The 12,683-nt window shown below is 55.1% G+C and overlaps 1 protein-coding gene and 2 pseudogenes across 1 annotated transcript; 2 read left to right on the top strand and 1 right to left on the bottom strand.

The window, feature by feature from the left end:
• Positions 1-1,388: 1,388 nt before the first annotated feature.
• LOC120881567 lies at positions 1,389-2,323 on the top strand (annotated as a pseudogene).
• A 4,483-nt stretch (positions 2,324-6,806) lies between these two features.
• On the top strand, positions 6,807-8,274 carry LOC120881767 (annotated as a pseudogene).
• A 951-nt stretch (positions 8,275-9,225) lies between these two features.
• On the bottom strand, positions 9,226-10,661 carry EOLA1 (endothelium and lymphocyte associated ASCH domain 1). The gene is made up of 2 exons (XM_040265290.1): positions 10,409-10,661; positions 9,226-9,656 (listed from the first exon to the last, which is right to left on the bottom strand). Exons 1-2 carry the CDS (start codon positions 10,659-10,661, stop codon positions 9,226-9,228), a joined length of 684 nt encoding a protein of 227 aa, XP_040121224.1.
• Between the last annotated feature and the right edge of the window lie 2,022 nt (positions 10,662-12,683).

Raw genomic sequence — 12,683 nt, 5'->3', positions numbered from 1 at the left:
TGACCCCACAGTTACCCACCTCTGCTGCCAGCCCTCGGCATCCCTGGTGGTGGGATAAGCACTTCACAGAGTGTCCTGACTTCCACATCAGGGTCTCAGAGAGACTGGGGACCTAGGATAAGGGATGGGATCGCACGTGGGCAGAGGGAAGGGTCCAGGTCCTCCAAGAAGTCAAAGGGAATACACTGATGGAGGACTCAGGGGACCCTGGACCCCAATCTGAGGGGACCCCACGGATCCCCACTCCTACATTCAGCCCTGGGAGGTCTCAGTGTGGAATTAGTGCTCTAGGCCTGTCCTCACTTTCTGACATCCAGGTCTCAGAGAGACTGGGTACCTCGTGAGAGCGGTGGGGCCTCAGAATGGCAGACGGGACAGTCTTGGGTCCTCCCTGCAGTCCAGGCTCCACGCGAGAAAGGACTGAGGCTGTTAGACCCCAGGGCAGGGAGGGATCCTGGCCCTTGTGGTGGGTTTTGGAGGCTGGGTGAGCAGTTTATTCACATCTGGCTTAGGGGCCTTGGGATGTGAGGTGTTAGGGCGGAGGGTGAGGCTTCAGATCCACAAGGATGAACTCCAGAGATCCCAAGGCAGGACTGACCAGACCCCCACCTCTGTGGTCAGTGTTAGGTGGCCAGGCAGGAGGTGAGGACCGAGCATCTCCCCAGCCTAGGACCCATGGGAGGCCCTGGGCAGGTGACGCCACATGTGGGGCCCCTCAGCGCTTTCTGTCCAGGCTCAGGTCTTATTCTGGGTTTCCCTGCAGGCCCCCAAAGGGGAGGGACCAGGCCGTGCCAGGGGAAAAGTGAGCACTACACGTGAGCCCCGATGGGACGACCCACCCAAGATCTGGAGGGACCTCACAGAGTCCACCCCTCCTACCAGCACAGAAGGCACAAGTCTGTGCCACAGCCTACACCCGAGATACTCCCTCCATTTGTGTCACAGGAGCTCCAGGAACTAGGAAGTGAAGGCTGAGGTCTATGCACCATGTCCACAGGTCAGAGAAAAGAGGAGGTCCAGGCAGTGCCAGGAGTCAAGGTGAGGAGGGTGCCCTGAGTGTGCACCAGGGGCTCCCCATCCCAGCACAGAAGGGAGCCCACAAGCCCCTAATCCCCACCGTGTCAGCCCATAACCTCAAGCTTGGCTGGCTGCACCCTGGGGAGACACCTCACATCCTCCTTTGGGTAACCATGGGTCAGGCCACGCAGGAGGAGCTCCTCTATGAGGGCAGAGGGCACCCCTTAAGAGGAGACATGTCAGTGCCCTGAGTCAGACTGCCCAGGGTGGGTTTCTCAACCGAGGCTGCTCACAATCAGCCTCTCTTGCAGTCCCGTGGTCTGCCTCTGTCCCCCTGCCTCACTCCTGTCTGTGGTTTGATCCCAGTCATCATGCCTAGGATACATGAGCTCTGCCAGCCTGAGACAGACTTTCAGGATCCAAGAGAGAACGACGGTCCGATGGAGGCACAGTGCATTGGGGGTGAGGAGGAGGAGGAGGAGGTGGAGGTGGAGCAGGAGGAGGAGCAGGTGAAGAAAGGAGATGCAGCTTCCTCCTCCTCCTGTCTCCCAGTCCGGGGCACCCTGGAGGAGGTGGCTGCTGCTGCCACAGTCAGTCTCTCGCAGAGCCCTCTGGGTGTCTGCCCCTCTCCCACTGCCATGGCTGCCACTCTGGGGAGCCAATCTGAAGACTATGGCCTCAGCAGGCAAGAAGAAGTACCAAGCACCTTGCGTGACCAGGAAGATACCAAGTCCTCTCTCCCAAATGCTCTACAGGTGAAGAAGAATGAGTTGGTGGAATTCCTGCTTAGCAGGTATCTCACGAAGGAGCCAATAACAAAGGGCAGAAGTGCTGAATAGTGTCATCAGAGATTATCAAGACCCTTTCTGGTGGTCCTCGGTCAAGCTGCAGAGTACCTGCAGCTGGTCTTTGGTTGGAGGTAAAGGAGGTGGACCCCAGTGAGCACATCTATATCCTGGTCCCCACCCTGGGCCTCACCCTCAATGAGATGCTGAGGGATGGGCAGGGGTTGCCCAAACCCAGCCTCCTGGTGGTGATCCTGTGCCTGATTGCTGTGGAGGACAACCGTGCCCCTGAGGAGATATGGAGAACACTCAGGAGGATGGGGGTGTGTCCCCGGAGGGAGCACTACATCTCTGGAGAGCCCAGGGAGCTGCTGACACAAGTATGGGTGCGGGAGGGGTACCTGGAATACCAGCAGGTGCCTGATGGCGACCCTGGTTGCTATGAGTTCCTGTGGGGTCCCTGGGCCTACTCAGAGATCAGTAAGTTTAAAGTTCTGGAGTATCTAGATAAAGTCTGTTAAACGGGTCCCAGCTCCTTCCACCCTCTCTTCAGAGGCTACAAGGGAGGAAGAAAGGGGAGTTTGAGTCAGAGCAGCCGCCAGGCTCTTTCCAGGCCCGCATCCAGCAGCTTGTCCTGCGGGGCAGGAAGGGAGGCTGATCCTTCCGTCTGTGATTAAGAGGGAGTGGTCAGCCTTCTCAGCAGTGAGAGCCCGGGCCCTTTGGGAGAACCCAGTATGTGGCATCTTTGTGTTCCTGTTCTCTACAATGACATGGAGACTCATCTCTCTTTTCTTTAGGAATTTTTCAAATGTTATTCCTTTTTAATAGAAGACAATGCATTCCAGTATCTAACTGTGTCAGTGATGTAGATCACAGTGTGTTTGTACTTTGCCAGTTCAAGAACAAGAATTTTGCTGTTTTGTAAAAGAGATTGGGAACACTTCCATTTTATTTCATGGTCCTGCACAAGATAATATGGAATTAGAATGATTTTGGAAATGTGAACTTATTTAGCATTGATATAGCTGGTGGAAGGTTTAGAAAATAAAAAGTGATAGTAGTGAATTCTTGCTGCTTATATTTTTTGTGTGTCATTTTGTACAGCTAAGGGATCTCTATTTGGATTTACCTGGGTTATCTAAGGAAGTAGCAATTAATCTGAGTCAATCAGCCCTCTCCTCATTGGTTCATTTATTCTGAAGACCTTTACAGAGCCTCTGCTCTGTGAAAAACCCTTGTTAGCAGTGGGGACACTGGGAGAAGCAGGACACCCCCACACCTGGAGCGATGGTCTAGGAGCCACAATCACATGAGGTATGTCGTGGGGGTGAAAGGAAACTCTGAAATGGGACATCACTGTGAGATGTCCTTTTGGATCTTGGATTAATCAGAGGGATCTCTTTCTGAGGCAGGATGGAAGGGATCTGGCTCTTGTTGCATTGCCGTTGACCATAGGGATAGAGTAGTAGTAGTACCCCCTATCTGCTAGGAATCATACAGAACTCCGGTCACACTCCCTTGAAGTGATGCCCAGAAATCCATGGCCCGACCCTTTCTTTCCTGGTCCTGGGGATCCAGAATTCAAGGTGTTAATTAGCTTTTAATTATCTTGATTGTAATTGGCCATCATAATCAAAGACTCAACCATTTTTGGGGCTGCAATGATGGAAAGTAAGGGTTTGGATGCAAGACCAGCTGGGACACAGGCAAGAGTGGTTCTTGCTTCCATTTCCTGGAGCATCTTGTGTCCTGTTGGAACACTCCTCCACACCCAAATTTAACAGGTCCTCCAACTGGAAATGGGGCTTGCTCAAATGATGAATATGCTTGCATTGTCAGAGACCTGGGTTTGATCCCTGGGTAGGGAAGATCCCCCTGGAGAAGGGCATGGCAACCCACTCCAGTATTCTTGCCTGGAGAGTCCCCATGGACAGAGCCTGGCAACCTACAGTCAATGGAGTTGCAGAGTCAGACAGAACTGAGCAACTAACACTATGGTCCATTACAGTCTAGCTGGAAAAGTTACTGTGTTTTATTTATAAATCATACTGTTTGGCTGATTAGCTATTCCACATCCTATTGAGGTGCCTACCTTCTGACATTCCCTGGACCACAAAGCAGTCAACCGCATCCCACAGTGGAGAGTGGAAGAGTGTCTGGGGGCAACAATGTGAGAGATTCCTACCCTGCCATCACAGTGCAAACAGCTGCCAGGCCCTGCGAGCTCTGTCCTGTCCCTCAGGCCCATCCTGCAGCCCAACACACAGGGCTCCTCACACCCACTCGCCTCCCAGATGAAGAACTGAAGCCACAGGCCTTGGGCATCTTCTCAGGACCACGTGCTAGTGACGGCTGGGGTGGGCTCAGAGCCCTGGTCTCAATTCCTCTGGAGCCCCCAGCCTTCCCGCCCACCTCAGTCCACAGCCCAACCTTCCAACTTCTCATGCCTTCCTCTTCTCAGTGCTACACAATGCCTCTGAGGTGACAAAAAGCAGGCCCGCGGAAGGAAGGGGTCAAGGAGAATCAGAAGCACTGTGGGGCTGCTCTGGGGTTTGCTGAGAACTGACTCTGCCGGGGGCTGGCGTCTCTGTCCAGTCCCAGCGCCTCCTGCGTGAGGGCAGAGCCCTGTCCCTGCTGCTGCCATGGGGCCTCCTGCCCAACTGAACCTGCCAGGCTGACCAGCTCATTACTGAGCAGGAGGGAGGAGGGCCTGACTTTATGGTCCCAGTGCCCAGTGGGATAGGCCCCTACAGGAGCGTCCTCTGATACGGGAAGGAAGGTAACACGGGCAGACCCCTGAGGCTCCAGGTCTCCCCAGCTGCAACGAGGGAAGGGAGCATCTGGAGAGCCTTTGGGCTGTGGACACCGAGGCTGGGCCACCAAGCACAGGGGCAGGAAAGCCAGGCTGAGAAAGGCAGGCCTTGGACGTCATGAGGGCTTGTGTGTGCATAACACAAGTGTCCCAAGCCACAGCTGACAAAACCACCTTGGTGTCATGCAACCCCACTGCCAGGGTCTGGGTGGTGCCTGGAGGAGGGGGACCAGAAAAGGCAGCTCTCTCAGGACTCAGTGGGTGAGGAAGGGCCCTGAATTGGGGGAGTGGGTGCAGGAAAGGCCACCTAGCCAGGCTGCCTACAGATGCCATGGCCTTCAGTCCCCTTTTAGAGGAGCTGCCAGTGGGCCCCACTGATGTTCACAGCCTCCAGGGTCATGTCCTAGTAAGAGGAATCAACCTGAAGGAATGCTTTGTCAACCTATTTAGAAGAAGAAAGGCCATGGAGAAGCCCAAGTCGAGGTCTGGAGCTCATCCAGGCCACCAGTCCTTAGGCAGAAAGGCCCCTGGGAGAGCTTCTTTCACACTCTCTCAGCTCTCCCCTTTCAGACACCAGGCAGTGGCCCTCACACAGGGCAAATGACCCTGCTAGTGGCAGAACTGGGAGACAGTGCCCTAGGGTCCTTGAACATGGGCCTTTCCAAGGTGCTGGTCTGATCCCTACATGGTGATGTTGAAGAACAGTGGCCCACAAATGCCAGAGAACAGGCATCTCCAAATCCACTGCTCTACTGTCCATGTGCAGTGAAGACCGGTGACTCTCATTCAGGTTTCCTCCAGTCCCACACCCCAATTCTCATCCATTTTCAAATACAGGTAACTGAGGGCTTCCTTTGGTCACATCTAGCTCAACAAGTCAGACTTGTCCCTGGGAGTGAGTGTGTGTAAAGGAGGCCCCTTCAAAAGTGCCTAACCTGTGAGCCAACAAAATCATTCATTGTACCTGCCATCTAGGTAAGGGAGAACAGGTCCACAGTGGTGGTGGGGACAGGAGCAGGGGTGGAGAAGATCAGAGCTAGCCTCAAAGAGGACCAGTGAAGTTCTTGTTTACCACAGAACAGGCTATATGTTGAACCCTCAACCAAGTCTTTCAAAGGGCTAGTACCCACAGATACCCAAGTTGGATGTGGGAGGCCAGGACAGGGGTAGCAGAAGTCCATCCACCCCACTGACAAAAGGAAACAGGACTTTTGAGGCAGTCTCCAGGGAGGCTGAATCCGAGGTTCTGGGAAGGGGATGGGAGAAGCACATGCAGGTGTTCCCGAAGTGAGCACTCTAGGGCCATGAGAGCGGTCTTTATGGGAAGAAATGGAAACTGAAGACAACAGCCTGTGGTCTGCAGTGGAATGAGGTCTGTGGGTGGGCAGAACTTGGAAGGTGCAAGCTCAGCAGAGCACCAGAGTACCCTTCCACACAGCGTCCTGGAGAGTCTGTGTCTCAGGTGCTTGGGGGAAAGTCAAGTGGAACATGAGGTCGTTTCCACTGTGCTCGAGCACAGCCCTGAACTGGGGAGAGCTTGATCTGGGCCGCAGTGGGGGCAGGACAACAGAACTCTGACTTTGGGGCCATCTGAGCCGGGCCTACCAACCAGCAGCACCAGCCAGAAGAGACCAAAGCCAGAAGAGGGGGAAGGATGGGGGGGCCACCAACTCAGGCTAGGCCAATCAGCCCACTCTGGACCCCATCTTCTGGGAGGGACAGTCACCAGGGGCCCATCTGACCCCTGGGGTCTCTCTTGGTGGAAGCTGACCTAGAACTCGCCAGAACTTTAGCAGAAGCCAGCCACAGGCCTGTACCTTGCTAGTGAGGGGTATGGAGCCAGGAACACGTTTGCCAACCCATCCAGGGCCTGGCCACAGATGGGAGCCTTTGTAGGCAACCTGAAACTTACTTTTCCGTACTTTCAGACAAGAGACAAACTGGGAATCACATCTCCATCCCGGTCCCCCACTCCCCCACACTGGGCCAGGGCTGCCTCTCCACATCACCTCTGTGACATCATGAAACAGTTAAGGAAGCTGACCATTTAATTGGCTGCCTGGCCCATGATACAGATTCTAGAATCTCCAAAAAGTATTTTTTGGGCACCGCAACCCTGGTCTGAGGCCTTTCTGCCCTGAGCATTCACTGGTTTTGTATTGCAGTGAATGTTCCTGAGCTAGACTGTCTCCATGGTTAGTCAGAGTTCAGACGAGACATGTGCAGCCCCACTGGCCCCATCAACTGATGGGGAGCCCACAGCAGGGGACCTCCCTGATTCCTCCCTGGATGCAAATGTGGATTCAGGGGAGGTTTTGGTGAAGTAGGGTGACCAAACTGAGAGCCCACATCCAGGCTCCCAAGACAACCTGCCCCCACAGGGCCCGAACCCAGAAACAGCCAATGAGGAAGAGAACAACACCGTCCTTGGGCTGTCCTTCCCCAGGAAGCTCTGGAGGATCATGGAGGATGTGGCCTTCACCTCTGGGCGCTGGAAGGACGAGGGAGACATGGTGGTCATCGAGACAGATCTCTTCCAGATGGAGGTCCTCCAGCACAGAGGCACGGACAGGATCTTCGACACAGACAGCATCAAGAGTGTCATCTGTGAACTGAACCTGTATGGGTTCAGTAAAATCCACCCTTTGGATCACTCTGCAAGGAAGAACAGGTTGATGGTAACATAGAAAGCCCTTCTGGGGAGACTAGAGTAGACGAGCTGCGTGCTGAATGGGTTTCACTTCCCAGGAGAAAGTTTTTCTCGTGAGAGGGTGGTTAAGCAAAGAGGAGAAAGCAGGGCCTGTCTTATTCTACTATCCACTAGATAGGATCCACAGGTATGACACCAGGCCCTGAGGGGCCACTTGATGTCAGGGAGGGCCAGTAACACCTCAAGCAAGGCCAGGCCCAAGGAAGCTGTAGAGAGCACACATGCTAGGGCCTCATAACCTGCCAGGAATGAAGAGACTTTGTCTCCATAGTTAGGCAAGGCTGGGATGGTGGTAGAGTGGAGAGCGGCGAGGAAGGGCTCTTCTCCCACACGATGGCTAAAACAATTCCTTTCAGATTTATTGCAACTCCAACTTTCAGAGAGACAAGCCTCTCCTCCTGCAGAACATCCAGAGGAAAGTCAACCCCAGAACAACTGCTCAGCCCGCCAATGGAGCAACAACTACCCCAGAGAAAAAGAAGTGAGCAATGGTGACCAGACGCTCTCCTCGATTCCATCACAATGAGTCCACCCAAGAGGCTGACAAGAAAGTTCAGAATGGAAACTCAGCTGCTCATGGAAGCCCCAGCTGGCACTCACATGTGTTCTCTGGCCTTTGGTCTACGGGCAGTGTAGCCGGGCAGGCTAGGGCAAACCATCTCTCCAGTGAACAGGGCGGCCCCAGTGGAGAGGGTACATCCAGCAATGGCACGTCTGTACTCCCGGCTACCGCTGGAAGAGACAGCATAGGGGAACTGCCCAAGAGCCCCTCAAAGTATCCAGGTTATGGCTCGATGATGACTCTGTACAACACCTGTTACTCCAACCTGATGGCGGCCCTTTTAGTCATGGCCCCAAATGAGGCCCTTGAGGTGGAGGAGGAGCAGGAAGAGTCCTCAGATTACAACTGTGCCCTCTGTGAGCAGTTCAAGGACAACCCCAATCCCTGAGCTGCCAGGTCCCTAGGGACACTCAAAAGCACTCTCGTAATAAAAAATCTATTTCTGGCTCTAATAAAGTACAGCAAAATTTCACAGGAGTAAATAAAGAATCAAAAGAGAGCTGCAAGTCTGTGTTCTTTCTGTCTGTCCATGCTATTCACATGGCACTGGGTGAGCCAGATGAGGCTGGAAGCCCACGCCCCAGGCAGGCCTCAGTCCAGTCCACATGGTCCTTTTTCATCTGAAGCAGCAGCATTTCACACACGGCCAAGGGTGCATGCAGCTCGTGAGCCATGAAGCCAGCTCAGCTCAGGCTTGTCCCTGGGCCTTGGCTGCCCCTAGCAGACGGCTCAACCGGGCTCCTGACCTTGGGGTTGTCACCTTCCATGAGTCATGCACCCTGAAGCAGAAGGGGCTCCTCCTGGGTTCCCCGATGATGCCACAAGTTTCTGATCAGCAGCTGAGCATCTCCAGCTCCCGATCCAGGGCCGGCTCACTGGAAAGCAGTGTCACCTCACCCGCCAATGGCCTTACAAGCACATGACCCCAAAGACAAGTACAAGGTTTCCCCAAGGTGAACACCAGCCCTTGCCACTCTGCCCTCACAGGTGTATTTAGGAGCCTGTCTTTGGATGCAGAACGGCCAGGCACTGTGTTCAACACACACACTTTGTGAGCCAAGGGACACTTTACAGCAAGGTAAGGGTCACCTGCAAGGACAAACCACGGCTTGTTTCTGGGCCTGTGGGCCTCTCTGCCTGACAGAGTCCTTGCCGGCTGCTGATGCTCAGCCCAGCCCCCAGCCTTCCCCCATCACCCCTGGACACTGTTCCAACAGTGGGGAGTTTGAACCAAAACAGAGAGGGAAAAACACTAACCGGTTTCCTAACAACACATTTCTCTCAACCGCCCAGACCCAGCAGGGCCAAAACGAGTGGCGACATCATGTTTTTGTAAAGGTCAAAGCCCTGGAGACTCTTGCTGAGGCCAGAGCAGCAGAGCATGAGGGAAGTCCTTGCCCCAGACCCCATACCAAGTGGGCAGTGCACCCCAGGGTGGGGCCGATTCAGACTGAACCAGACGGGCACGTCCAGGGCCTGGTGGCAACTGGATGGTGTCACCATGAGCTGGTCTCTTGGTCACCTTCCTCTCAAGAGTCCAGTCTGGACAGGCCTCCTGACCAAAGGGGATCAGGTGCTCGGGGATGTCCACCTGGAACATGTCCTTTCCGGCCAACTCCGGGATGGGCTGCAGCAGCCAGCAGGGGTTGGTAAGCACAGTCAGGTACTTCTGTCCCAGGGCTGGTAGCAGGGCTTGATTCTCCAGCTCCTTCACCTCGTCATGACCTATGTTTTCTGGGCACAGCAAAGTGTTCCCAATGTCCACCAGACCTGTGTGCAGAGACAGGACACAGAAAGAGAACAAGGTGATTCAAAGTCATGCCTGCTAGAGAGTAAGACCGTATCATGGAGAGGAACTAGGGTGAACTGGGTCCTCTGGCTAAGCATTTCAGATGGGCTCAGCTCAGCAAAGGGAATTCGGGGTGAGGCCAAGCAAGAGAGAGAGCCAAATGAAAGGGAGAGGCCTGGTGCTCCACGAACCCACCAGGACATGGGCAGCTCTCAGTCTGCCCACTGCAGGCTGCAGGGACAGAGCAGGAGGGCCCCGGTGGGGAGCCTGTGGACATCAGGTCCCCAAGCAACTCACCAACAGACAGGTGTTGCTGCGGGGCCTCACCACTGGGGAGTCAGGGGACTTGCTCAGGCCTGGCTGCAGGCAGTGGGGTTGGGGAACCCAGGCTGGGTGCTGTGTGGTGCCTCTCATGGTCTCTGCTGGGCACCCAGATACACATGGGGACACACACACAGACATATGTACTCTCACAGAGACAAGTGCCATGTGCAGGTGTGGACCCACCTCTGCCTCTCAGAGCACAAATGGGGACTGAGGCCCAGAGTGGGGGTCAGGCACCAGGGGCCACTGTTTCCCAGTCCGGGAACCCTCGCTGCCCCTCTGAAGAAACCCCAGCCCCACCCCACTCCCCCACCAAACGGTTCAACAGAAAACAAACGAGCACAACCCAGCTGAGATTCAGGGCAGCATCGGGGGCCATGCAGGCAGCACGGGGCAGGGAATCAGTTGCCCATGATCACTCCATGGCCGAACTTGTCCCCATCCCACAGCAAGGCCTGTATCTGGGCAGGGCTCATCCCCAGCATCTGCTCTAGCAGCTCCCTCCAGGATGCGTCCTCCCAGTCCCAGTGTGCGATGTGGGCTGCCAGGATACAGTGCCAGTGGCTGCATAGGATGGGCTGCCAACACATCTCCAGGATCTTGACACTGTTTAAGACAAAACCTGTGGAAGGCTGTTGAGAGGACAGACAGCTGAACTTCATCTCCCCAGGCTCCCATGGCCTCATGTGGCTACAGAAACACAGAACCACAAAGGCCAGGAGCCTAACACAGAGGCCTCCAAGCTCACAGCCCTGGGCCAGACATCAGCCTCATGTGTCTGAGCATCCTCCAAGCCTGCTGACACAGAGAGGAGGGTCACAGAGGGCTGGCTCCTTCCATCCATCTCCATGTGGTCTGCTGACAGGGGGTGGTGACCCAGAGGACCCAGCCATCACATGCAGTCTGTGGGGAGGTCAGGAAGGAGGGCAGGACAGTGGGAGAGAGGCACGAGGTGAGTTCCAAGACAGAGGGGATTTGAAACTCTGGGAGCACTGAGGAGGGAGCGTGGGTCCCCGGCTTCACAGCCCAGTGGCCAGGCTCTGGTCCTCTTCCAGCACAGTAGACAGACACAGTCCTCTTGACAGACACAGTCCTAAGCTTGGCTTCCCCAACTCCCAGCCTCCACCTCACCCCTCAGCTCCCCAGCCCCCAACCCTGCCCATGCTCTGCAGATATCCCACTTCAGCCCAGGGCTGCTGAGTGCAGATCCATGCTAACCAATCTGGCCTTGGCCCTGGGTCCCACACCTTTGGGAGCCACCTTCTTCCCAGCCATTCCCACACCACGGTCTCCACTGTCAGCAGATGCCCCGGCCCCTGCACAGAGCTAGAGAAAGAATGAAGGAGAGCAGGAACTAATGGGACAGGTGAGCTCCATGTCCTCACCAGGGCCTGGGACAGTGCCATGCAGGGATCACAGAATTCAAACCTCAAATAACCCGCTAGGTTACAGTCATCCTGTTCAATGGCTGAGGAGGCCCAAGGGATAGAGAGATAGCCCATGACTGCAGGGGAGCTGACCACATGCACCTCCATCCTCACTTCTATCCCTGTACCTAGAGGGGGTCACTGTTTACTGGACAAGGGGCAGGCAGAGGAGCAGAACCACAGGCCTGAACCTCAGCAGGGTTTCAGCACTTCGCAGGGAGCCTCCATTTCCATGTGGCTGTGAGGACAGGGGAAAGTCCCAGAGGAACCAGCCTAGAGCCTCCTAGGCCTTCCCTTCCCTGAGCACAGCAGAGCCACAGTTCTCACAGGCCCACGAGGCCCCACGTGATCTGGCTCCTGCCCTGGCGGCCTGCTTTCCTCGCCCCTGGATTCACCCCCAGTAACTATAAAGGCCATCCTTCCATCCTTGGAACATTCCAGTGTGTTCCTACCTCAGAGCCTTTGTAAGGTGTGAGGAAAACATTGTGTCCCCTCAGATTCAGGTCCTGGAGTCTGTCTCAATCCCAAGTACCTCGGCGTGACCTTACAGACAAAGGAAAGGTCTTCACAGAGCTGATGGAGGTCCAGTGAGCTCATGGACCCTCCTCTAACAGGATGGCTGTCCCCATACAAAAGACAGATTTAGAGACAGACAGGCACACAGAAGAACTGGGTTGAAGAGGAAGGTGGAGCTCTTCTGGGTTGAAGAGGAAGGTGGAGCTCTTCAAGCCCAGACACACCCACCATGGCCAGCAATGGCCCCAGAAATGATGGGGGAGGGATGGGACAGACTCTCTCCACAGCCCTCATGAGAGCCAACGTCAGTTGACACCTCAGCCTCAGCTGCCGGTCTCCTGAACCAGCATGGTTCGTAGTTTGAGCCAACCAGCTTGTGCGATCCTGACGCAACTGCCGGAAAATGAAGACAGAGGGTCAGCTCTGTCCAGACATCTCTTCACAGTGGCAAGAGGGGAGTGGGAGGATGACTTTTACACTCCCAGCACCTCAGGCACACTCTTCCATGTTTGCACAACTTCATATGTCTGTTTTCAACTTTACACGGTGTCTGTTTATACCTCCCAGTGTTGGGGGTCCCACAAGTTACTGACACTTCCCTCCTGATAGAAGGGAAGGGAAAAATTCTGCTGATACAAGTACTCAACGTGACCACACACTCACTGACTGAAGGGCCATGCAGGAGGAGGCCCAGGGCACAGGGCACACACCCGAGGTGCTGACACACACCAGCAAATAGCC

This window comes from Oryx dammah, unplaced genomic scaffold, assembly GCF_014754425.2.
Source record: "Oryx dammah isolate SB20612 unplaced genomic scaffold, SCBI_Odam_1.1 HiC_scaffold_23, whole genome shotgun sequence".
Classification (NCBI taxonomy): domain Eukaryota; kingdom Metazoa; phylum Chordata; class Mammalia; order Artiodactyla; family Bovidae; genus Oryx; species Oryx dammah.
The sequence above is the reverse complement of the archived record's forward strand: the minus strand, read 5'-3'. Positions and strand labels throughout refer to the sequence as shown.

Coding starts and splice junctions, on each gene's coding strand:
- EOLA1 (XM_040265290.1), bottom strand. CDS start 10,661: ATGAAGTTCAGCTGTCTGTCCTCTCAACAGCCTTCCACAGGTTTTGTC. Junction 9,657..10,408: donor CGGCCATGGAGTGATCATGG/GCAACTGATTCC, acceptor CTCTGCACACAG/GTCTGGTGGACATTGGGAAC.